This window comes from Panthera tigris, chromosome A3, assembly GCF_018350195.1.
Source record: "Panthera tigris isolate Pti1 chromosome A3, P.tigris_Pti1_mat1.1, whole genome shotgun sequence".
Lineage (NCBI taxonomy): Eukaryota > Metazoa > Chordata > Mammalia > Carnivora > Felidae > Panthera > Panthera tigris.
In genome coordinates, this window is record NC_056662.1 from 90,093,337 (window position 1) to 90,115,558 (window position 22,222).

Consider the following 22,222-nt stretch of genomic DNA (forward strand, 5'->3'; position numbering starts at 1 on the left):
CGTCCCGCGGGGACCACAATTCCCAGCATTCACGGGGCGGAGGCGGAGTCGGCCTCCCGGAATCCTGGGTCCCGGCGTGCACTTCTGAAGGACTTCAGGTACCGGCGTGCTCCGCGTCCCGCTGTCCGCCAGCTCGCGTCCAGGGCACCGCCTCTGTGTAGGGCGGGCGAAGAGGCCGCCGAGGCGGAGCTGATGGCTGCACTGAGGGCGGGGCGGGGTGCAGGCTGGAACCTCTGGGGATGGCGGGCTTTGGGGGGGGTTCCCTGGGGGAAGGGGCCCCTGTTGACCCCTGACCTCCGGGCCTTGCTGACGTCAGGAACTCCTGACCCTCGGGCCCGAGTGACTTATGGGACCCCCAGTCTCTGGGCCCGGTTGTCTGGGGGGGTCCCTGAACCACGGACGTGTCTGACGTCGGGGACTTTGGATTCCAGAGCACGGCTGACTGCAGGGTCCCCGGATCTCAAGACCCGGGAGGTCTCAGAGACTCCTGGAACCCGTCCCCGCATATGGCTGGCGGTAGCGCTGGGCGCTGGGGGGGCAGTGCTGTTGTTATTGTGGGGCGGGGGTCGGGGTCCTCCAGCGGTCCTCGCCTCGGTCCTTGGCTCACCGCCCACCTCTCCCCGGAGCCAGTACAACTTCATCGCAGACGTGGTGGAGAAGACAGCACCTGCCGTGGTTTATATCGAGATCTTGGGCCGGTAACGGTGGGGAAGGGCAGGAGGCACCCAGCCGCGGGCTAAGGAGCGGGCGAGCTAGGTGTCTGAGTCTCCTCACATCCTTGCTTTACCCCCATCCTAGGCACCCTTTCTCCGGCCGCGAAGTCCCTATCTCGAATGGCTCAGGATTCGTGGTGGCTGCCGACGGGCTCATCGTAACGAACGCTCATGTGGTGGCTGATCGGCGCCGAGTCCGTGTGAGGCTGCTTAGCGGCGACACGTATGAGGCCATGGTCACAGCTGTGGATCCTGTGGCAGACATTGCCACGCTGAGGATTCAGACTAAGGTGGGGGTCTAGGCAGGCCGGGTCTGGTTGGGACTGAATTTGCTCACATATCTAGACGACAGGTCTCTTATTCCCATTCTCTCTTAGGAACCTCTCCCCACCCTACCCCTGGGACGCTCAGCCGATGTCCGGCAAGGAGAGTTTGTTGTTGCCATGGGAAGTCCCTTTGCACTGCAGAACACGATCACTTCTGGCATTGTCAGCTCTGCTCAGCGTCCAGCCAGAGACCTGGGCCTCCCCCAAACCAATGTGGAATACATCCAGACTGATGCAGCTATTGATGTGCGTCCTGATATGAGAAAAATGGCAAACTAGGTTGGGGGTTGGGGGAAAGGCTGTGTGGGGCAGGAACCAACTGTGATAGATGGTGGACGAGTTTATATACAGAGGTTGGGCTGCACATATGTGGCCACTGTGACTGGGCTGGGAAAAGAGAGAATTTGGAGAAAGTGCCTACATCCTGGTTATGCCCCCAGGCATAGAGTCCCTGGATCTCTTCCATATTTTGTCCTTGTCTTGCAGTTTGGAAACTCTGGAGGTCCTCTGGTTAACCTGGTGAGTGGGACATCCTTCTTTCCAAGAATCCCTGCTCCAGGTCAGTGTGAGAAGGGGTGTGTGTTCCCTAATTCAACAATGTTTGGTCAAGTTTCTGAGCAGTCTCCTATTGGTTATCTCCCAAAATCCAACCAGATCTCCCCAACTCCCCAATACTTCCTGCTACTCTTGTTCAGGTATCTCCATCTCCTACTATTTATTTGGGCTAGGGAATAGTGGGCTCTATCCCTGCAGGATGGGGAGGTGATCGGAGTGAATACCATGAAGGTCACAGCTGGAATCTCCTTTGCTATCCCTTCTGATCGCCTTCGAGAGTTTCTGCATCGTGGGGAAAAGAAGAGTGAGCCTGGCTTAGGGGGAAAGGGATTCCTTTAAGTGGTGGGAAGGGCATTCATTGGGCCTTGCTGGAGAAGGGGGAGGGGTGAAGTGTGGGGAGGGGGATGGTGGGGGTCTGTTGGGAGGAAAGGGAGGGGAGGGAAGGATGTAGCCGAATGAGGCTCCTTTGTCCCTCCATCACAGATTCCTGGTTTGGAATCAGTGGGTCCCAGCGCCGCTACATTGGGGTGATGATGCTGACCCTGACTCCCAGGTATGAACTTTAAAAGTAGTGACCTGTAGGACTACCAGTGTACTCAATGGTGGGCAACTAGCATCTCTGTTGAGCTTTGTTACCAATTTTATCTTTATCTAAGATGAGTTGCCTCATACGTGGAGCTATCAGAAGAGCTGTCCTCTCTCATCATATTGACTTTCTCACTCCAATCCATTTTGCACACCTGCTACCAGATTGATTTCATCCTGCTGCTGCTTTAAAAACTTCAGTCCATTAACCTGGTGTTCAGGGGCCATTTGCCATTTGTCTCCAGTTCGGCCTTCCAGACCTGGCTTCTTCCATGAATATACTCTGTTTCAGCCAACCTGATTTCCTACTCTCATGTTTTTATTTATGTTATTCTTGCTTTATATGGTTAAATACCAGAACCATGCTTCTACACCCAAGTTAAGTTCTACTCTCTCCTTAAAGCTTCCCTTAGAATTCTAGAATGACATCAGTGTTATTTAGTAGTGTGTGTCATTTGGAATTAGTTACTTTTTACATACATGTCCTACTTCCTAACTTCGACAAGGCAGAAAGTGAATTGCCTTTGTATCTGGAGTATCTAGTGCATGCCCTTGTCTATACAATTGTCAGTGTGTTGATGAGAGATTTGAGGTGAACCCAAGGGAGAGTGCCTTGGTGTGGTTAACAGGGTGATCTATGTCCTTTCAGCATCCTTGCTGAACTACAGCTTCGAGAACCAAGCTTCCCTGATGTTCAGCATGGTGTGCTCATCCATAAAGTCATCCTGGACTCCCCTGCCCACCGGTGAGGGAGAGACTGCATTGTGAGGTGGGGATGGGTGAAGTGTGCATGTGCCCTTGAACTGGGCTGTCTAGTCCCTCCTTTCTCTCTCTGTCCATCTTTCACCATAGGGCTGGTCTACGGCCGGGTGATGTGATCTTGGCCATTGGGGAGCAGCTGGTACAAAATGCTGAAGATATTTATGAAGCTGTTCGAACCCAATCCCAGCTGGCAGTGCGCATCCGGCGGGGACCAGAAACATTGACCTTATATGTGACCCCTGAAGTCACAGAATGAGTGGGTCAGCAGGACTCTGAGGCTCCTGCTCTGATTTCCACCTTGCTTTCCTGGCCTAGGCTCTGAGGGTACCTGGACAGAGGATTAAATGAACCAGTGGGGGGCAGGTCCCTCCAACCACCAGCACCAATCCCTGGGCTCTGAGGAATCACACAAATGCTTTTTATATAAAATAAAATTATACCTAGCATCATGTTATAGTCAAAAATAAGGGCGGGGCGGGGGGGGTACTGATCTTTTTCCCCATGAAGAGGCTAGAGGTAAAGCTGTATTCCCCCTGAACTGAGGAGAGATACTGGAGCTGACCATTCTGACCTCCCTATTTGAGAAAATGAGCTCCTGCTGTCTGTTGTTCTGGGCAGTCAATCAGGTGCTGCTCTTTGTAGTGTGCTTCACTCAGTGCTGGGCCTGGGAGCAAAAATTCCCCGTGCTTGGCCACAGATCCGGCAGCTGGCGTAGGAAGGAGGGCAATAACTTCGTTTTGATGTTTCCACATCCATAGCACACACTGGATGAGCATGGCCGGCCTGCTGACATCAGGGGTTTCTTGGTAAGCTCCTGAGGTAATGGCAGCCTCACACCCCTGCCGTTAGGGGCCAGTGGTGGTTTTCAGAGGAGGGTGGCAGCACCTTAGATGACCTGGTTGCTGGTCTGGCCAGGGTAGCGCTCAAACCTCCTGTTGGCCTCTTCACTGAAGGCATCACCTGCAAGGTGAATGGGCAGTTTAGGCAGGGAAATGGACCCACTGTGGGGAAGGGTGAGTAGAAGCGGAGAGGCTGGGAGATCCAGAGGAGGGTGGGAAGATATAGAACTGACTTTGGGAGAAGAGAATGAAGGCCTTTCCTTCCCATCCCCCAGTCTCTTTGGGCTGCTCTTCCCATCAAATACCAATGTGGCAGTTGTGCACCCAGATGCGATGTCCATCATATTTGCAGTTACACTTCATTGCGTTGTTGGTGAAGTCACTTTCTGCTACTTCAAAATTGGGGTTGATGACCACCTGTGAGTGGGAGAAAGTCAATTTGACCAGTTTCAGTCTTCAAATCTTTAACAAACACTCCTCCCACTTGCCAGCTGGATCTCAGGCCCCAGGCACCTGCAGAATGTAGTTTCCTGGCTTCACATCTGTGATGTCAATCCACTGGCAGTCGATGTCATGCCGGTAAAGATCCCAGCAACCCACGGTAATGCCCTGCTCTCCAAAGTTAGCACACTCATACCTCTTGGAGACATCTGAGAGGGATTGGCATATGTCAGTGTGAGGCAAGGCTGTGGGATGGAGATACCGGAGTCTGTTCTAGGCCCAACTCACCCTCCTGACATTCGGTGTCTTCTAGACAGAAACTAGCTTTGTGGCCCTCAGCCACCTTGGTGCCATTGGGGGTCAGGATATCATAGTGAGTGAAGATGTCCATACTGTGGTAATGCCTGTGGGGACAAGGGAACCCCTGTTTTCGTCCCTGCCCCCAGCAGGCTTGCCCCATCTCCAGTGACCTTGCCCTTCTACTTGACCCTCTCACCCATGACACTCGTGCCACACCCAGGAGTGGCGCCCGGCCTTGGGCCTGAAGTCAGCTCGTCCCAGGTTGTGGATCTGGGAGGAGAACCGGAGCAGACGCCTGTGGCCATAAGGCCAGTTGGCTGAGCGGGCTGAGCGGGCCAGGCAGTTCTCTTCTGCAGCACAGTACAGCATGTGTAGGGGCCGGTCCTCGATGTAGGCGGTCTCCTGCACCAGTGCTGAGTGCAGCAGCAGGTCTGATGCAGCTGCACATGGAAGGGAGCAGAGTGTTGGAAGTCACTGCTGAGGGGTGGAGACAGATGGGGGTGCTTCTGCTTCCCCTGTAGAGTGTGAGAGGCTGCTTCTTCATAGGGAAGGAGCACCCCCTCCAGATTATGGCTCTCTTTTTCCCTCAAAGGGGGTGGCCCAGAGCTTCCCTTCCCTGGCTTGCATCACCTTATCCTTCACTCACTCTCGGAACAGATGACTCCAGCAGTGAAGCGGGTTCCTGTTCTCTTGCAGGCAATGTGGGTGCCATGATGAGCACACTGGTCCAGGGACAGCTCAGACCCTGTGCAGCGCACTCCACTCATCACCACCTCTGTTATATTCCCTGAGTCCCAGTACCAGGTCTCCTGGGGACATATGTTGGTGTTTCTGTGAGACCCCCACCATCCAGCCTCTTGGTCCAAGGGACTCATTTCCATAGTCCTCTGCCCCAAACACAGGCTTTGGAGGCAATCGTGTTGATTTCCCTTTCCTTCCCACTCACCTGCAGGCCATGGTTGGCATAGCCCAGTCCAAGTTGCCTACAGGCCACCATGGCCTCCAGTGTCCCCCAGTCATCCCCACAGATGAGCCCCCAGCGAAGGGACCCAGGTCCCCCTATTTGCACCTCCACTCGCCCCTCGTGTTGGCTGCGGCCCCCACTGAGTCGGATCTGTAGTGACACAATGGAAGTTCCGGGTAAGCTTTTGGGGAGGGGTAGTGGGAGCCTGTAACAGGTATGTGGCTGAAGGGTGATTCAGAGGCACATAAAGGCTAGCAAGTGGGGGCATCAGGTGGGAGTTGTAGGATGGCAGGGGCCTGGGACAGTGGGCTGGGAAGCTGTCAGGCTGCAGATCATGACCAGGACTGGATAGGATGCGAGATTTCCGGACTAAACCGGGAAGATAACTGACCTTGGTCTCTACCCCAGTGTAGGGCAGGTTGCATCGGACTCCAGCATCTTGGCTATGGGAACAGTCTTCGGCTGTGATGTTCTTGTGGGGGCACTTCCAGAGGGAGGGTTCCTGTCCAGAGCATCGAACCTCGCTTAAGTGGATGGCACCCATGCCTAGGGTCAGAGGTCAAAGATCAGGAGGTTATAACTGGACCTTCATTGTCTGCCCAGGGGTCTCCTTCCCAAGGACCATACACCACCCCCCGGGAGAGTGTGTACCTCCTCCTTCCCTCTTCCTCCCATTTTCATCCCCCTCACCCTGCCCCATGCGGGCACCACTCAGAGCCTCTCGAGCACTCCCGAAGCCCAGCTCCCGACACACCACGCTGGCTGCCTGCAGGTCCCACTTGCGGTCACAGATTGTGCCCCATGTGCTGGCCTTCAGGACTTCTACCCGGCCCTCTCCAGGGTGGGCCCCACCCTTTAGACGCACTCGGGTCTATAGAGGAGAGAGATGTGCCCAAAGCAGTGAATGGAAACATCAGCACAGAGAGGGCTAAGTAGACCTGGGTGATAAAGGAGATTCTGGTGGGAGGGAGGGGGTGGTCTCAGGTCTGTGGCCCACCCCCTGAGAGGTTCCTCTCTGTCCTCAAAGGTCAGGGCTGTGCTAAGTCAGGGGCTGGCTAGGCTAAGGGGTTCTCCACCTGGGGTGGGGAAGGTTATAGTCACTGTCTCACACACCTCCCCCTGAGGCTTCGACTGTTGTTGCTTCCTCTGGCCACTGGATGCTGCGTAGAGAGGGCCTGGCACACAGCTCACCACCGCAGGGGCCCCCCCAGGGCACCTGGTGGTGTCATTGGCACGATAGAACTCCAAAGAGCAGAGGGAGAGGTGGGCCTCCGTGCCCACGCACGCCACCCCATGCAGACCAAAGGAGTGTTGCTGCCGCTGGGCCAGCAGCCTGGGGGGACAGGAGTGGGGTGCAGTAGGGTAAAACAATGCTCCTGCCTCTTTGCCGACAACCCTCCTCCCCTCCATGCCTCCACCATCCCCCAACCTTTCATGACCATTTTATCCCTTCTTCTTCCCTTCTTTTCTGCTGTTTCCCTCCTTAGAGACAAAGGGAATGGCAAGTTTCCAGGCTGAAAGAGCCCAGATTACCCAGATAGGAGGGTCCTTGGGGACCTTCAGCCAAAGACCACTATGGGCAGACAGTTAGTCTTGACTTGCCTGACAGAAACCTTGCTCCAAATGGCTTCAGGCTGCTGGCCCTAAGGAAGGCTGAGGCTGAGGCTGCCGTGCAAAGAGAGTGAGAAGCCAGGACTGCCCAGCTGGAAGAGATGGGCAGGAGGGAGTAGCTGACACAAACAGGAAGCCTGAAGAACCAGCGTGAGCACATCCTTCTGTTATGCTGAGGCTGAAATAACTGAATGAGTCAGGATGCAAAGGACTGAGTAAATCTTGGGTCTAAATGGCTTCTCAGAGGCTAGAGGGTCTTCCAGGCCAGAGTATGATGGGTAGTTATGAGAAGATTATACCAGAAGGTGGACATAGGGAAGGACTGGGGCTGGCACATGTGGGAATGAAGATGTACAAATGCAAGACAGACAAAAGTTAGTCCATATGACCAGAGAAGGAGAGAATATGCACAACAGAATGGTAGCGGTCTCTCCAGACCTGAGCTGGACTTTAATGAGGTAGTCCATGCTTCTGCAATTTAAACATAACAGAAAGAATGTTCTGTAGCCACCCAAGCATGGAAATGGGACTAAACTAGAGATGTTAAACCTTGGAAACCCTTCAGAGAGATGCCTTGAGAGAAGGAGGGAACTGGTGTATTCACACCAACGGAGTAAGAGATGGCAGTGAGGCGTGTGGTGAGAGCAGTGCCCAGAGAGGAGGACTGCTATTGGTGGTATGGGCCTGTGAGGCTGGCTTGGCAATGAACTAATTCAGTAATGTGCCCATCACTTGATGTCAGAGGAAGAAAGGTTATGATGACTCAAAGTCATTGCCTAGGAAGATGCAGAGCGGAGGAAACATAAGCACAACAGACACACCTGGAGACTTTACAGAATACCTTTGGAAGCTCAGGATCAGTGGATTCTGAAGCTGAAACAGATCAGGTAGTCTCCCAAAGTCCTGTTTTGCTGAAATAAAAGTCAAAGAGGCCACCACAGGAAAAAGATCTTGCTCTTCTAAACTCCCTCCTCCCATTTCCCCACAAGGAACACAGTAAAAACAGCACTGTGCCCTTGAATTTGGTGTTCAGGGAAGGCCAGAGCATGGCTATGTTGGGCACAGATGACCCTTAGCTAGAAGGTACTACAAGAGTACTCTCAAATTCCAAGCTCCTCTGAAGCCACCACAAGGAGGAGCTGGAGAAGGAGGGCCACCAGGGAACCACTGGGTGATCCCAGAATGTGCAGAAGAGAGGAGGGGACAGAAGAAAGGGATGAATCCTCTGTGTCTCAGCCACTGCTGAAGAAGTTATCAAGGAGACTTCTCATGTGCAAATGGCCTTTGGAAGCCTAGTGAGAGGTAATCAGTGGGGTTGGAAGCTTTCTACTCCCTTCGGTTCTGAAGGACCCCCACAAGGAAAATTATGGAACTGGGAGCCTAATTGTGTCAACTGGGCCAGAGACACAGGGGTTATAATCTGAACCCATCCCTGGCAAAGTTTCCAGAGGGGATCCTGAGTCTTACCTCCAAGCTGGTAGCACCTATTTTTAAAAAATAAAGTTAAGATGGGAACATTGATCCCTTAGGCAAACTTAACTTCTTGGGGGGAGAGGCAAGGATGGCATCTGAAGGAGAAAGTGCTAGAATATCTGCTAGAATTCACTGGGAGAAGATAAACAAGCCTGTGGAACAGGAGTTCAGTGGATGAACTTCTATCAAGACTTTCAAAAATCCTGTGATAAGCATAATTCCCCAGAAACGAGGATAAGGCCCAGCATCACTTTATGTTTCAGTGACTCATCTGGAAGGTGGTTTCTAATAGCTACTGCCACCCCTCCACCTCTAGGTGGGGGCCTCTTAGACCCCTTCCTGACCACAGCTCAATTGCCCTGACTCATCATCACTCTGCACTCTCCCTCTCCTCACACCCAGCCTGAACTTCATTTACCTCTTGATTGATCCCCTGCCCACTCGGGGTTTGGGTTTGACTTTAAGCTTGGTGATTGGTCTGAAAAAAGGAGAAAGAAGTTAGTGGAGGTAGTGGTTAGGTATGTGGCCCAGGAAAGGTAGAGGGTTTTGTTTTCTGTTTTTTTTTTTTTTCCTGTTTCCGGGAAGGACACTTTATGCAGAGTGTGGGAAGGAGTAAAGTGAAGGGGGCCAGGTATTCCACACACTGACGGCTGCACACCACTGAACTCTACTTTAGGAACTCCTGTTGCACTCTGAATTCAACCACAGTGGTGAAAAATCTAGTCAGTCCAGGGGGTGACGGAAGAAGGGGATACAAGGTAAAAGGAGGAGAGAGAATGGGAATGTGGGTGAACTGAATTAAGGGGGGTAGGAAGCATGCAGGTGGTTGAGGCTGGAGTCCAAGCTATTTGGGGGAAGCATAAAGATGAGAAGGCTTCTCCTCAGCCATTCCTACATTATTTCCTCTTTGTGCACCCTAGGGTCAAAGCTTGCCCATCCCCATGCCTGCCTCCCCTTCCCTTCCCTACCTCCCCTGGAATGGCCATTGTGCAGTTACATCCCTAATTCATCAGCTTGGGTTCCGGGATGGACATGGATAGGCTGCCTTCCATCCATCCACCTCCTGGGGCCTCAGGGGCGAGCAGGAGGTCCCGGGGCTCTTGCCCCATTACCTTCCAAGGGGCTTGGGGCGTCGGGCCGAGGCTTTGGCCGCTCGCTTCCTCAACTTTCTGTGAGGATAAGACAATAGCAGAGTCAAAATCAGTCTAGAACCAAGTGGGAAAGGCTGGTGCAGCCAGGGGCAAACTTCTTTTCCAACAGGAAAATTGGAAAGTCAACAAGATGTTATAACATCAGATACTCCCGAGGCTTTACCCTTCACAGCTGTCTGGCCTCACGCGCACATAACCACACTGATGAACAGTAGTGAAATTCATGGACTCAGGCTGATAGAGCCCCTGTACCAGCACGCACAGAAATTACACTAGGGTAGTGAGTAATGGGGACTAGGGGCGATATCAGGGTTGATCTGAACCTCAGGGGAGGTCTATGGGGAAGTGTATAAGTAGAAGGATGTTAGGATTGTTAAGATCGCCAGACTGACCAGGCAAGGAGAGAGAACTGGTCTGGTCATAGGGAGGCTGACTGTCTTTTATTCTTGGATGCTCTTTGACTTCTGGCATTTCCATGTCTGAGGCCAGTGAATTAGGACCAAGCACCAAGGCTGGATGTCCAAGGACAGTAACTTGATTTGACTGGGGAGCATGAAGCCAGGCGGCTTAGGATGACAGCATCCTTCCTGCCCAAATTAAATCCCATATGCTTTAGTCATTTACAAACCAAGCTCAGCTCCCAAACTTACGTCCAGAGAAATAAGTTCTAAAACTTTATTTCTTTTTAATTGGCCTAAATATTTGACCTATTTTATTTTTCAAGAGGTTGGCTTAAGTCTAAGGTCTGGAAACTAGGTCTGTTTCTCCTCTCATTCTCCTTTTGATTTCAAAGACTTATTTTGCCCCCTCTTCGTTCTGTCCAACTATGTATAGATGAATGCAGGTTTTGTCTGTCTGTTCTTCTAAGTTTATGAGACTCCCTGTTATCATCTTAGTTATTCTTTCTTTAAACACGTTCCTACTCTTATTTCTCCTGAGGAGTCATATCTGGACATAGTATACTGTGTGCAGATGCACTGGATGTTAATAAACAGATTTGAAACAGCTCTGAAGTTGCTTGGTACTTCCTGCCCTGGCTTCTTCCTGAGGATGGATTTAGTTGGTCTTTTTGCCAAAATATCCAGTGTCCAACATTCCTTGGAAAGAGTGCACAATAAGTCTCAGGTCCCTTTCCTGAGACATTACTAAGAGTTTAGAACCTTTCATCATATAAGTATAGGGTGAAACTTTTTCTCCAAATGTCTTTTTCTCAGATATGTCTAAAATGAAATGTATTTTATGTTTTCTTTCAAGATTACCTTGATCCTCCAACTAGTACTCAGAAAAATGTAGTATTATCTAGGGATGCCTGGGTGGCTCAGTTAAGTGTCAAACTCCTGATTTTGGCTTAGGTTATGATCCCATGGTTCGTGGGATCAAGTCCCACGCTGTCAGCATGGAGTCTGCTTGAGATTTTCTCTCTCCCTCTCTCTCTCTCTCTGCCCCTCCTCCCCTCGCATACATGCTTTCATGCTCTCCCTCTCTCTCTCTCTTAAAATACATAAGCATAAAAAATGTAGTATTATCTAGATTTTAGAAGTACCTCTTCTCTATTTATAAGGTTTTATATTATACATCATATGGTACATATGATTTTACATATATATATATATATATATATATATAATAAAGTACAATATAGATTATATTAAGGATCTGGTACTTATTTAATACTAGTACTGACACTTGTTTTGATTTACACTTGCACGTTCACAAATGTGCTTGTTTCCCCTTACAATTTGTTCCTTCAACCATCAAACATAAAAACCTACCCGCGTCAGCATCACCTTTTCTTATCCACCCATCTCTCGCCTCCAAGACCACTCCCCCAAAAGGTTTCTGAATTCCATCCTTTAGGATCTTTTTTCTCCTAAATTGAGAGGTCGAATACAATCTCTCCTCAACTGATTCATTTTAAACCTGTTCCGATCTCTCCGACACACACGCACATATACACACCCTCCACCCCATATCTCCCTTCCTCTTCATAGAAAAAATTGTCAAGAGTCGTCAGTGCTCCACTTCTATATCTTATCTCTTACCACTCATTCCTTAACCCACTCCTTTCTGGTTTTCCCCATCACTCTGCGAGAATAGATCCAGTAGACAGCTTCAGTTTTCATCATGTTCCCCTTTTGGTAGCATCTCACACTGCTGTTCTGTCCTTCTCTTCCTCCTTGGCTGTCCTAACACTATGAGTCTGGTTTGATTCCTCATTCCAGTTGCTCTCTCTTGGTCTTCTTTGCATGTTCCTCCTCTAGCTAGTCACTTACATTTTTGGAGCCCTAAGCCATTCTTCTCACTCCACATCCTCTCTTTATATGTTCCCATTTACACCTAACCTGGTATAGTCCATTGCCTTTTTTTTTTTTTAATTTTTAAAGTTTATTTTGAGAGAAAGAGAGAGTGTCAGCAGGGTAGGGGCAGAGAGAGAGGGGAGAGAGTATCCCAAGCAGGCTCCATGCTGTCAGCACAGAGCCCAGTGGGCGGCTCAAACTCACAAACCACAAGATCATGACCTGAGCTGAAACCAAGAGTCAGATGCTCAACCAACTGAGCCTCCCGGGCGCCCCTGCCTTCTTAATGTTTCTAAAATGTAATATAGGTGCAAAAAATAAACCTGTAATTCTTTCAGCAAAATCCACCCTAGAAACCTAGGAGTCAACTTGATACTTCTCGTCTTTGGTTCCCAAAGTCAGTACAGAACCAAGTCATGTCAGTATTACTTCCTAAACATCTCTTCAATCCACTCACTCTTGTTCTTCTCCACACCATTCTCAGAAATGCAGAGTGTTTTTTTGGGGGCCACAAACCTGATCATGTCCTCTTACAGCCCTGCTCATGAAAACACTTCAGTCGCTTCCCATTGCTTTTAGCATAAAGACCCAAATCCTTAGTGTAGCCTGTGAGGTCTTCCATGATCTCTCAGCACCTCTGTGTTCTCAGCACCTTGCACAGTGCTTTGCAAATAGCAGGAGTTCAGTAAATAGCTTTCAGCGCTTAAGCTCTTAGAACCTCAATTTCTTTGCCTGCAAAAGGGCAGTAAATGGTTCAATTATCTCTACATTCTTTTACTCTTCTAAAATTCTACAGCTTTCACGTGTTGTAGGGAAGAACTATAAAACCAAGCTGAAAAATGATAAACGCACCTCATTCTGATTTTCTCATTCCTTAAATCTTACTGGCTTCCTCTAAAAGCCAGCAGATGTATCTTCTTTCTCTATGGAAGGTGGAGTTCTTTATAAATGATCTTATCTATCCTTTATGATTGTACCACCCATGAGAATGCTCCCTCTGTGTGATTTGGCCGTGAAAGGAAGCCTATCTCATATCTCCATCACAGAACTCTCAGGACTCTTGCAACCTCTCTCCTCACTAAGAATGGTCTCTGTTCTTAGTATGTGTCCTTCTCCAGCCTTCATATCCTAGACTCAGTAGCAGATTCCAAGATGTACACAAATATTCCTGATCTCTGAAAATTACTTCAGGCCATGCATACCTATAGGTAATTCCTGGGTCTCAAACATCCCAAGGATGGCTCACTTCTAAAGCTAGTTCATATTAACTTGAAGCCCAGAGATGCCTGTTGGCTTGCACCATCCTTCTCTCAAGCAGCTTCAGGATCATTTCAGGTGTCTCTCCCTTCTTTTCTATTATCAGTCATCCTTCAGCTATTCATTCCTCCTTCTCTTTGTTGTCACCCTCCTAATCAGCTTCGTTTTTATAACAAGCTTCTAACTGGCCTTATGGCATCTAGAACCTCCTCCTCCAATTCACTACTATCAGGTAAACTTTAAAAACACTGGTCTTATTTTATCATTGTCCCATACAAATACTTTTATTTTTAATTTTTCCATAAGATAAAGATCAAACTCTCCAATCTGGCATCAAAAAGTTCCATTTTCTGGCTTTTATGCATTCAGATCTTCCTTCCATTATTTCTCAGCACAATTTTCTACTCTAGTCAACTGTCTTTTCAAAAATATCCTAGTCACTGTCAAATTTGTCAGGGTCAGCAATGACTCTGTTTTGCTAAATCCAGCATTTGTGTCTCAGTCCTTGTGCTTTTAGACCCACCAGCAGCACCAACTCAGGTGATGGCGCTCTTCGTCTCCTCCTTGAAGCGCTTTATTTGGCTTATAGGCCGCCATGCTCTGCCTGGTCTTCTTTCTACCTCACCTTGCTGTTTGCATTTCACTTTATCTTCCTGACATAACATTTAAGCTCTCTGTTCAGTCCTTGGACCTCTTTTTTCCTGTTTACATTCACTCCCTTGGTGATGTCCAGTTTTAGGACTTAAAATATGTTTATTCAGCAACTCTAGAGTCATATGTCCAAAAATTAAACAGGTCCAAAACCAAGTTCTTGGTATACAACACCCCTCCCCCCAATCCTCACACAACACATGCTCCGCCCATTGTCTTCCTTATCAAGTAAGGCCATCTCCATACTTAGCTCAGGCTCAAAACCTTGGGGTGAACCTTAATCGCTCTCCTCTCCCACCACATTAAATCCATCAGCAAATCCTGTTGCCTCTACCTCAACCATACACAGAATTTTATAATTTTTCATCTCTTTCACTGGTCACCATCACCCTCACTTTCTGTACTTGGCTTTCAGGAGACAATAACCTCCTAACTAATTTCTCTGCCTCCTTGATTCTACTGTATCTCTCACAGTCTATTCTTTATATATATATATATATATATATATATATATATATATATATATATATAATGTTAATGTTTATTATTTTTTGAAAGAGAGAGAGAATGAACAGGGGAGGAGCAGAGAGATAGGGAGACAGAATCAGACACAGGCTCCAGGCTCTGAGCTGTCAGCACAGAGCCCAACACAGGGCTCGAACTCACAGACGGTGAGATCATGACCTGAGCTGAAGTCGGATGGTTAACTGACTGAGCCACCCAGGTGCCCTCCTCACAGTCTATTCTTAAAGCAGCCAAAATAATACTTCAAAAATGGAAGTCAGATGTCACACCTCTGTTCAAAACCTCATCTCCCACCGAGTATACACCAGTCCTCCCAAATGGCCCTATGCAATCAGGCTTCCTATTCTTTCCCTATCCCCTCTTATATCACCTTTCCTATCATTTTCTCTCTTGTTCACTCAGCTGCAGCCCCAGTGGCCTCCAGGAGCATGACTCTTCTCCCCTCCCTCCCCCTGACCCCTAGGATCTTTTCATTTTTATCATTCCTCTTCCTGTCAACACTTGTCTAGATTTCTACAGGTTGTGTTCTCACCTCCCTTAAATCTTTTCCCAAATGATGCCTTTTCAAAGAGGCCTTCCCTGATGGCTCTTTTTAAAATTGCAATCTCACTTTTACTTCCTAACTCCTTCCCTGCTTTATTTTTATTCATTACACTCTTTGCCATCCTTGCATTTTGAAATTTTACTATTTTCTGATTCTTCACTAGTCCATGAGATCAGGGATTTTTGTCTGTTTTGTTTACTGTTGAATCCCTAGTGTCTACAACAGTAGACAATATATAAATACTGACCAAATGAATCTCTTCACCTTTGTTCATGCTATCGTCTTCACTTGAAATCCCTGCTTTTTAAATTGTATAAATCTTTCAGAACCTGATGTTGGGGTCAGGCAAAGTAAAGAAAAAGCACAGAGAAAGAAGTATAGCTCCAAGACAGATAATAGCAAAGGAGCACAGCACACAGCTGTTTTAAAACAGTTTGAGTCTCCAGACCAGATAAAGTATATTCCTTGGGGCTGAAAGAACTTTCAGGTGTGTCTGAGAGCCAAGGCAACGAAAATCTGAGCAAGTATGGAAAAGACTAGAGGTTGGACAATGTATTTACTTTCAAAAAGAAGAAAAAGGATTCCTTAATCTAAAGAATAATATTTTAAAATAAGTTATTAAATGGAAAGTTTGTGAACAGTGGGGAAAAAATATGGAGATGCTTAGAGACCCAGAAGGATTTCAGTAAAAGTTAGCTCAAACCACCATGATTTCCTTTTTTGATAAGCTTTCTAAATTGGAAGGCTGGAAAATGGCCATGAACATAATATATCTAGATTTTAAGGAAGACTAACAAAATCTCCCACGATTTCATTATAGATAAAATGGTGAAATGCTGGCTACATCATTGTAGTGTTCAGTTTGTTCCCAATTAGTGGGGAAAAAACATTTCACAAGTAATGAGTAAAGACTTGATGAGTAAGGAAGGGTTAGACTTTGGTTTTGAACATTTCAATAATTTTAACAGTCACTCTGATGAAGCCAGAAGACCTAGCTATCCTGTATATCTTCCAGAGGAGGCTGGGAGGGATGATAAATGGAAAATAATGTCAAGATTCAAGATAATCTCATGGGTTCACTGTGGCTTTTAAGTGGTTTTTAAATGATGTATCAAACTAACTTAATAGAATAAACTCAACATAGATTTAGGTTCAAATAGGCTTTTCTATTAGTATCAAGGATAAAGGAAGATCTGAATTGGTTTTAGATGATTACTAGTTCAATATGAACGGTGGGATGTTTCCTCAACAGAAAGGCATACAAAATCTGGGCATGCTCTACTCAAAGTTGAGCATTTCTACTGTACCCTGCTCTAATCAGACGATATCTGACGTTGTGTGTCCAGTGGAACCTGACCTAGATGTCAAGAGGTCTTTCTGCAAAACTCAACTAAGGAAGAGCTGAGAGGAAAAAAAAAAAGTATTTCAGCCTGCAAAATAGATTAGAGTGACTGTAAAGATTTCCAAATTCCTCTAAACGACCACATATGATGCTCCAGGGTTGCGAGGCACGGTAAGCACAGAGCAGTTTACCAGTGTGATTCGTTACCCTGGTAGCCAGTGCGTACCCCAGGGCTCCAGGGCAGGTGGAGAGGGTCGGGCGCCTCGGCCAAAGGATATTCTGGAAGACTTGCCTAGGAGTGCCAGGGGCTCCCGCGCTCACGGACGCGCCTCGAGGATGGCCGCGACCGAGGGGCAGGCCTCACCTCTCCGGGAGCCCCCCCAACCCTCAAGGTTTGGCCCTCTGGCGGGGACTCCCGCGCCCAGCCCGGCGTTGGACACACCCAAGCACCGCCTCCGCAGGGCGCGGCCGCGCGCTCCTTGAACTCGGACGTCGGGCCCCGGAGCCGCGCCCGCGCCGTAACCGTACCCGCCCGCGACACAGCCGGCCGCTGGGCGTGGCCTCGCCAGGCTCGGCGCGCGCCCCGGGGAGCCGGGACTCTGCCTGCCAACCGAGGGCGTCACGGGTGCGGACGCGCGACCGGCCGCCACTCGCCCCGCCCCGGTTGCGGACCTCAGAGAGACGGAGCCTCGCTTGCCCCACTTCGGACCCGCCCTGAGGAGCCCTTCATAGTTCCACAGGGTTTCTCAACTCTCCAGTTTCGAAAGGGCCTCCATAGTTCCCCACTGTTCCTGAGCCCCGGACCCTCTCAGAGGTCAAGACACCGCTTCCTAGCGAGCACCCCTCCATCCCAGTCTGTTCCCTCCAGCGCCCACGCCCCTTCACCTGTAGAAGGCCGTGTTAACCCTCTTTTCGCTAGGGAAGCCCAGCATCCCGCAGACCACGTGGCTGTTATGGGCGCTCCAGCCTTTGTCACACACTTGCGACCAGCCGTCGGGAAGCCTGACTTCGACCAGTCCCTCGGTCACTGGCAGAGGCCGCCTGCCCCTCCCCACGGCGGGCCGAAGTCGCACTTCTTCCACTTGCAGGTGCTGTTCTACCTGGGGAGGGGACCACAGGCAGAGGACGGAGTCTCAGCGACTTTTATTTGTCCTGCCACCCTTAAGGAACCCTGATCAGCGTGCTTGCCATGAAGACAGTGGCGAGCAGGGGCTGACACAGGTCTGAGAGGCACTCCTGCTCTCTGTGGCGAACTGACTTTCCTGCAACCACGGGAGTGGAAGGACATGTCCTGCTCTGAGAGGCGATTACGGGTGCGGAGCAAACTGAGGAAGGAGCAGCCAAGGCGGCCGGAGCACGAGGGAGAAGTTCACAGAGGAAGTGGCACTGAAGGAAGAAGTAGGAGAGAATAAGAAGGGAAATGTTCCAGGAGAGCAGGAACCTCTGAGGAGAGGGAGAGCAAGGGATGTCCTGGGGACCAGGGATGAAGTTGGAGAGGCGCCTGCCAGGTTTAGTGACGTGAATGCTAATGTGAAAACAACCCTGGGCTTTAATATGCCTAGGAGCATTATCATTTGTCCCCCACCCCCTCAGCCTCACACCGACCCAAATGATCCCATGGGGCATATAGGATCCCCTACCTTTTAGCATCCCCTCTAACCACATATAACCACCCCACAGCCCTCTCTGGCCATCCTGGGGTGTGTGTGTGTGTGTGTGTGTGTGTGTGTGTGTGTGTGTGTGTGTGTACAAACTGCAGACCTCAATGACATTAGAATCCGAGAAGCCGGGGAGGCGCTGGTCCTTGCAGATGACTCCAGCATCCTCATCATGGGTACAGTCACTGTTCCCCCAGCCCCGGGAGGCACACTCGGTCACACTCTGCTCAGTCCCACTGCAGCTCAGGTTGTCCAGCCAGATGCGGCCTGTGGAGGGAGAGATGAGGGAATAGAGAGGCTTGTGGAGGCAGGATGGAGGAGAAGGGTAAGTGGTGAGGATTTGGGGGAGAGCGACCATGGAGGCCTCACACCTGGCCTGATGATCCCATTTTTCTGGTTAGATAATGGGATGTGAAAGAGGAGACCCTGGAAGGGAATAGGAAAGGGAGCACAGGATTGATGGAGGGTCAGTTGTGATCGGGGGATACTCAAGAATTTGGTAGGGTGAATAAAAAACCAAGAGTCAACACTGAAATTCTGATCAGTCCTGACCTATTCAATGATAGCTACAATTAATCAAGTATGTGTTGTGTGTTAGGCACTCTGCCATGTATGTATATACATGATTATTCTTAGAACAGAGCTGCCAGAGGTGTTATCACCATTTTACATAAAGAAATTGGGGTGACCACACAGCCAATACATGGGGGCTTAAGGGTTTGAGCCATTTGTGAGACTTGGAAATCTAAGATCCTTTCCTCTCAGCTTCACTTTCTCCCATGCGTCTTCCCTGTCTGTGTTACTACATTGCCCCCTTGTTTTCCTCTCTGCCTGGACCATCCTGAAATGAGTATTGCTGACTTCTCAGAGTTGGGATGGATTCAATTCCCCCCAGAGGCCATGGGATTCCTCCCAATGTGACTGTCCCAACCAATGGCAGGGACCTATCATGCATACCCTGACAGGCCTTTCCCAGCTTCTGCTGGGATAACTACTTCCTGCCCCACCAGGCCACTGAACCATCACAAAGTCCTTGTGACTCTCTATGACTATCCCCCAAGGTCTGATTCAGTCCTTCGATGCCATCCAGGCAGCTAAATGACTGTCAGCTAAATGACTGTCCTTATATTTGGAGACAACCTTCATGCAATTGCTACCCAAAGCTTTTAGTTTCCATACCAAACATCCCTGGTTTCTTCAGCTATTCCCTCTTGAAACTTGACTTCCAGTCTTTCACATCTGGGCAGCTCTCCTCTGAAAGTATTTCCATTTTCTACTCTCTCTTTTTTTTTAAAAGTAGGCTCCATGCCCAGCATGGAGCCCAACACAGGGCTTGAACTCACGACCCTGAGAGCAAGACCTGAGCTGAGATTAAGAGTTGGGCACTTGACCAACTGAGCCACCCAAGAGCCCCTCTACTGTCGCTCTTTAAATGTGGCAACTACAAGTGACGCTTTATTCCAGAAGTGGTCCAGCCAGTAGGAAGTGGGGGATTAGCTGCAGACTGCACCAGCTTCTGTCCATCAGTCCCATTGTGGGCTCCTACAATGTAAGCATCCTCAGGTCTCAGAATTCCTCCTAAGCCCCTACTAGCCACACTCATTCTTGTCTTAAGAGTTTATACTTGTTCTTAGTTCCAGCTTGTTGGTTTCAGCTCTTGCCTATAATCTGATTTGGTCAGCTGCAGTATCTGTGATCCTTTCTGGCTTTGGGATATCCAGACATCATTTATCTGTTCTCAGCTTTTCATCAAACCAACTGTACTTTAACTGTACAGGGCTCACCTGTATCAGGGCTGTCCTTGCATGTAGCAAGGTAGAATCATACTTCTGCAGAAAAAAGGAACTTAGAGATCATGTAGTCATTTTGCACCTAGGGCCTCTGAAGTTCAGAGAAGGCACTGACCAGCTTAAGGTCACACAGTTCTGGGAAGCAACTGTGTTGATTGGTTTGTCAGCCACGGGTTTACTTGACACTGGCTGTTTTTGGTGTCCTGGGTCCCTGTGCCTGTGCCATCCTGGTGTTCCCTCTCCCTGCATTTAGACAATACCTAGGCCATGCATGGAGCATTGCTTACCTGTTCCAGGGCCATATTTGGCACTGTGGGTCCAGCCCGTGGCCTCTGTGAAGCCCAGCTCTCGGCAGAGGATGTGGGCAGCCTGAAGCGTGAAGTCGTCATCGCAGATGGTGCCCCACTCGCCAGCTCTCTGTATCTCCACTCGGCCCTCAAAGGGCTTCCTGGGGAAGCCAGCCAGCCGGAACCGCAGCCCCTGGCTCCCAGCCCTCTTCTCGGGGGCCGTGGATGGGGATGGAGATCCCAGGCATGAGCTGCACAGCAGACAGAGCAGCAGCCCCCATGGGCTCCGCTGCCAGATACTGACAGGTCGCATGGCAGGGAAGGCCTGGGTGCCCCAGAGAGAGAGTGTGTAAGAGAAATCACAGATGAAGTCAGGCCTGGGTTCCAGAGAGAGGTCGTGAGAGGAAGAGAGACACTGAATAAGGACAGAGACAGAGATGGTGGGAGAGAAAGACAGGGACCCATGGACTAAATGAGAAAGAAACAAACTAAACAAGAGCAGAAACACAGTGAGAGAGGTGAAGACTAGGGAGGGAGGCGAGAGACAGAGACCCAGAGATAGGCTCTCCCTCCCTTTTGTAAAGAGTAAAACTGTCCCCATCAGTTGTTCTGTCTCACAACGTCCTTTCCTAGTTCTGTCATTGGCACCTCCATCACCCCCACCCATTGGTCTAAGAGACCCAGAGATCAAAAGATAGTGATTAGAGACCAAGGGCAGAGAATGGTCCAGAGAAAGAGATAAGACTGAGCAAGAGGGAGACCCAGACAGGATGTAAGAGGAAGGAAGCTGTGGGAACAAAGCGGGAGCAAACAGAAAGAGACAGCAGAGAGAGACAATGTGGAAGATGGATAGAAGGTGATTGTGAGAGAGCCAAGTACACAGAGCAATGGAGAGACATGGGCAACAGGTGAGAAGAGGGACTGGCAGGAGCCAACGAGGGGCAACAGGCGGCAGGAAGGACCCAGATGATTCCATTCAGCCATTCGGACAGAGGACAGACAGCTACTGATTGTGGAGAGAAGCAGGCAAGGGGGGTTAGGAGACCCTCAGATCTTAGTTAGGTTCCTGAATGGGAGCCAAGCCCAGAGTCCTGTCTGGGCAGATCCCAAGGCAGAGAGGGCAGAGACCAGAACACATGGAGAACCCCCTGCACACCCTACCCAGCACACAGGCTCTCACATGCCCTGCAGGTTCAAGGGGCCCAGGAGGGCCAGGCCTCAAGCTGAGAGGGGTGTGGGGTGGGGTTGTCCAGACCTCCTGCCAACACTGCCATGGCTGTCACTGGGCAACGGGAGCCCAGGGCGCCAATCGCCAATCGGCTCCTCAGCCAAGGCCTTTCCTCTGTCTGGGGCTGAGAACAGCCCCTCTCCAGCAAGAGGCCCCCCGAACATGCTTCCCCCCACTCAGACAAACAACACAACAGGAAAGCTTTGTTCTGGGGACATTCTGGCTTGGGGGCCCAGGGGTAGGGCCTCACAGAGGAGCCCCCAGCCTTAGGGCCCTCGCGGCTGCCCTATTTGGAACATCCTGCAGCCCCCCACCCGCCAAATATCTGCCTCCTCTCTCCACTCTCCTTGTGTCTCACTCTTCTTTAACAATGATAAAACCCTCAGTGGGTTGGGTTCCCCTCGACCCTAACCCGCATCACCCCTTTTCGTGGTCCCTCCACCATCCTCCCATCCGAAACGCTCCTTCCTCCCGCGGCGGCGTGACTCCCCCTACCTTGGCTGAGCGGGGACCTAGGGGCTGGGAGAAGAGTCCAGGTCCTGGAGATCAGTCCTAGGACTTCCCCAAAAAAGTGCTCGGCCAGGGGAGACTGGACCCCCCCCCCCTCTTTCCCCCCTCTCCTTTCGTCCCTCCCATGTCCCCTTGAGCCCTCCCACATTCCGCCCTCTCCCTCGATTCCTCCCAGGCCAGTTCCCTCCTCTTCTCCTTTTGGTCCTCCCCTCCCCCGTGGAGCTGGCCGCAGCCGCTCCACCTCCCTCCGCCCCCCACCGCCGACCCTCCCGGCCTGCTCAATGAAGCTTTCTTTTCCCGCGGGTTGGAGGCCGGGCAGCTGCGGTCAGTGAGCTAGACACGCAAAAGGCCATGGGGCCGCGGACCGGCCCGAACGGCGGCCCCTGGGGCGGCGGGAGTCCGCGGCTCAGCTC

At 50.2% G+C, this 22,222-nt stretch overlaps 2 protein-coding genes across 9 annotated transcripts; one reads left to right on the forward strand and one right to left on the reverse strand.

Annotated features, from left to right (window-relative positions):
* Positions 1 to 125: 125 nt before the first annotated feature.
* On the forward strand, positions 126 to 3,390 carry HTRA2 (HtrA serine peptidase 2). Of its 3 annotated transcripts, XM_007083482.3 has the most exons (8): positions 130 to 698; positions 799 to 1,003; positions 1,091 to 1,285; positions 1,526 to 1,558; positions 1,793 to 1,898; positions 2,078 to 2,147; positions 2,829 to 2,924; positions 3,032 to 3,390. In XM_007083482.3, exons 1-8 carry the CDS (start codon positions 193 to 195, stop codon positions 3,195 to 3,197), a joined length of 1,377 nt encoding a protein of 458 aa, XP_007083544.1. In that variant the 5' UTR covers positions 130 to 192; the 3' UTR covers positions 3,198 to 3,390. The 3 variants fall into 3 exon arrangements, with proteins under 3 accessions (XP_042837739.1, XP_042837738.1, XP_007083544.1); XM_042981805.1 differs by lacking the exons at positions 2,829 to 2,924; positions 3,032 to 3,390 and adding an exon at positions 2,251 to 2,664 and having other exon boundaries at positions 126 to 698; XM_042981804.1 differs by lacking the exon at positions 1,793 to 1,898 and having other exon boundaries at positions 127 to 698; positions 1,526 to 1,598.
* LOXL3 (lysyl oxidase like 3) lies at positions 3,346 to 21,898 on the reverse strand. 6 transcript variants are annotated; one of them, XM_042981797.1, is made up of 16 exons: positions 20,072 to 21,898; positions 18,098 to 18,261; positions 17,222 to 17,436; positions 9,682 to 9,738; positions 8,988 to 9,047; positions 6,599 to 6,818; positions 6,176 to 6,356; positions 5,877 to 6,031; positions 5,468 to 5,635; positions 5,168 to 5,330; positions 4,718 to 4,961; positions 4,510 to 4,625; positions 4,294 to 4,430; positions 4,086 to 4,197; positions 3,827 to 3,901; positions 3,346 to 3,724 (listed from the first exon to the last, which is right to left on the reverse strand). In XM_042981797.1, the coding sequence occupies exons 1-15, from the start codon at positions 21,045 to 21,047 to the stop codon at positions 3,828 to 3,830; spliced, it is 3,042 nt and encodes a 1,013-aa protein (XP_042837731.1). In that variant the 5' UTR covers positions 21,048 to 21,898; the 3' UTR covers positions 3,346 to 3,724; position 3,827. The 6 variants fall into 6 exon arrangements, with proteins under 6 accessions (XP_042837731.1, XP_007083542.1, XP_015393562.1 ...); XM_007083480.2 differs by having other exon boundaries at positions 3,346 to 3,901; positions 20,072 to 20,396; positions 21,795 to 21,880; XM_015538076.2 differs by lacking the exons at positions 8,988 to 9,047; positions 9,682 to 9,738 and having other exon boundaries at positions 3,346 to 3,901; positions 20,072 to 21,897.
* Positions 21,899 to 22,222: the final 324 nt, after the last annotated feature.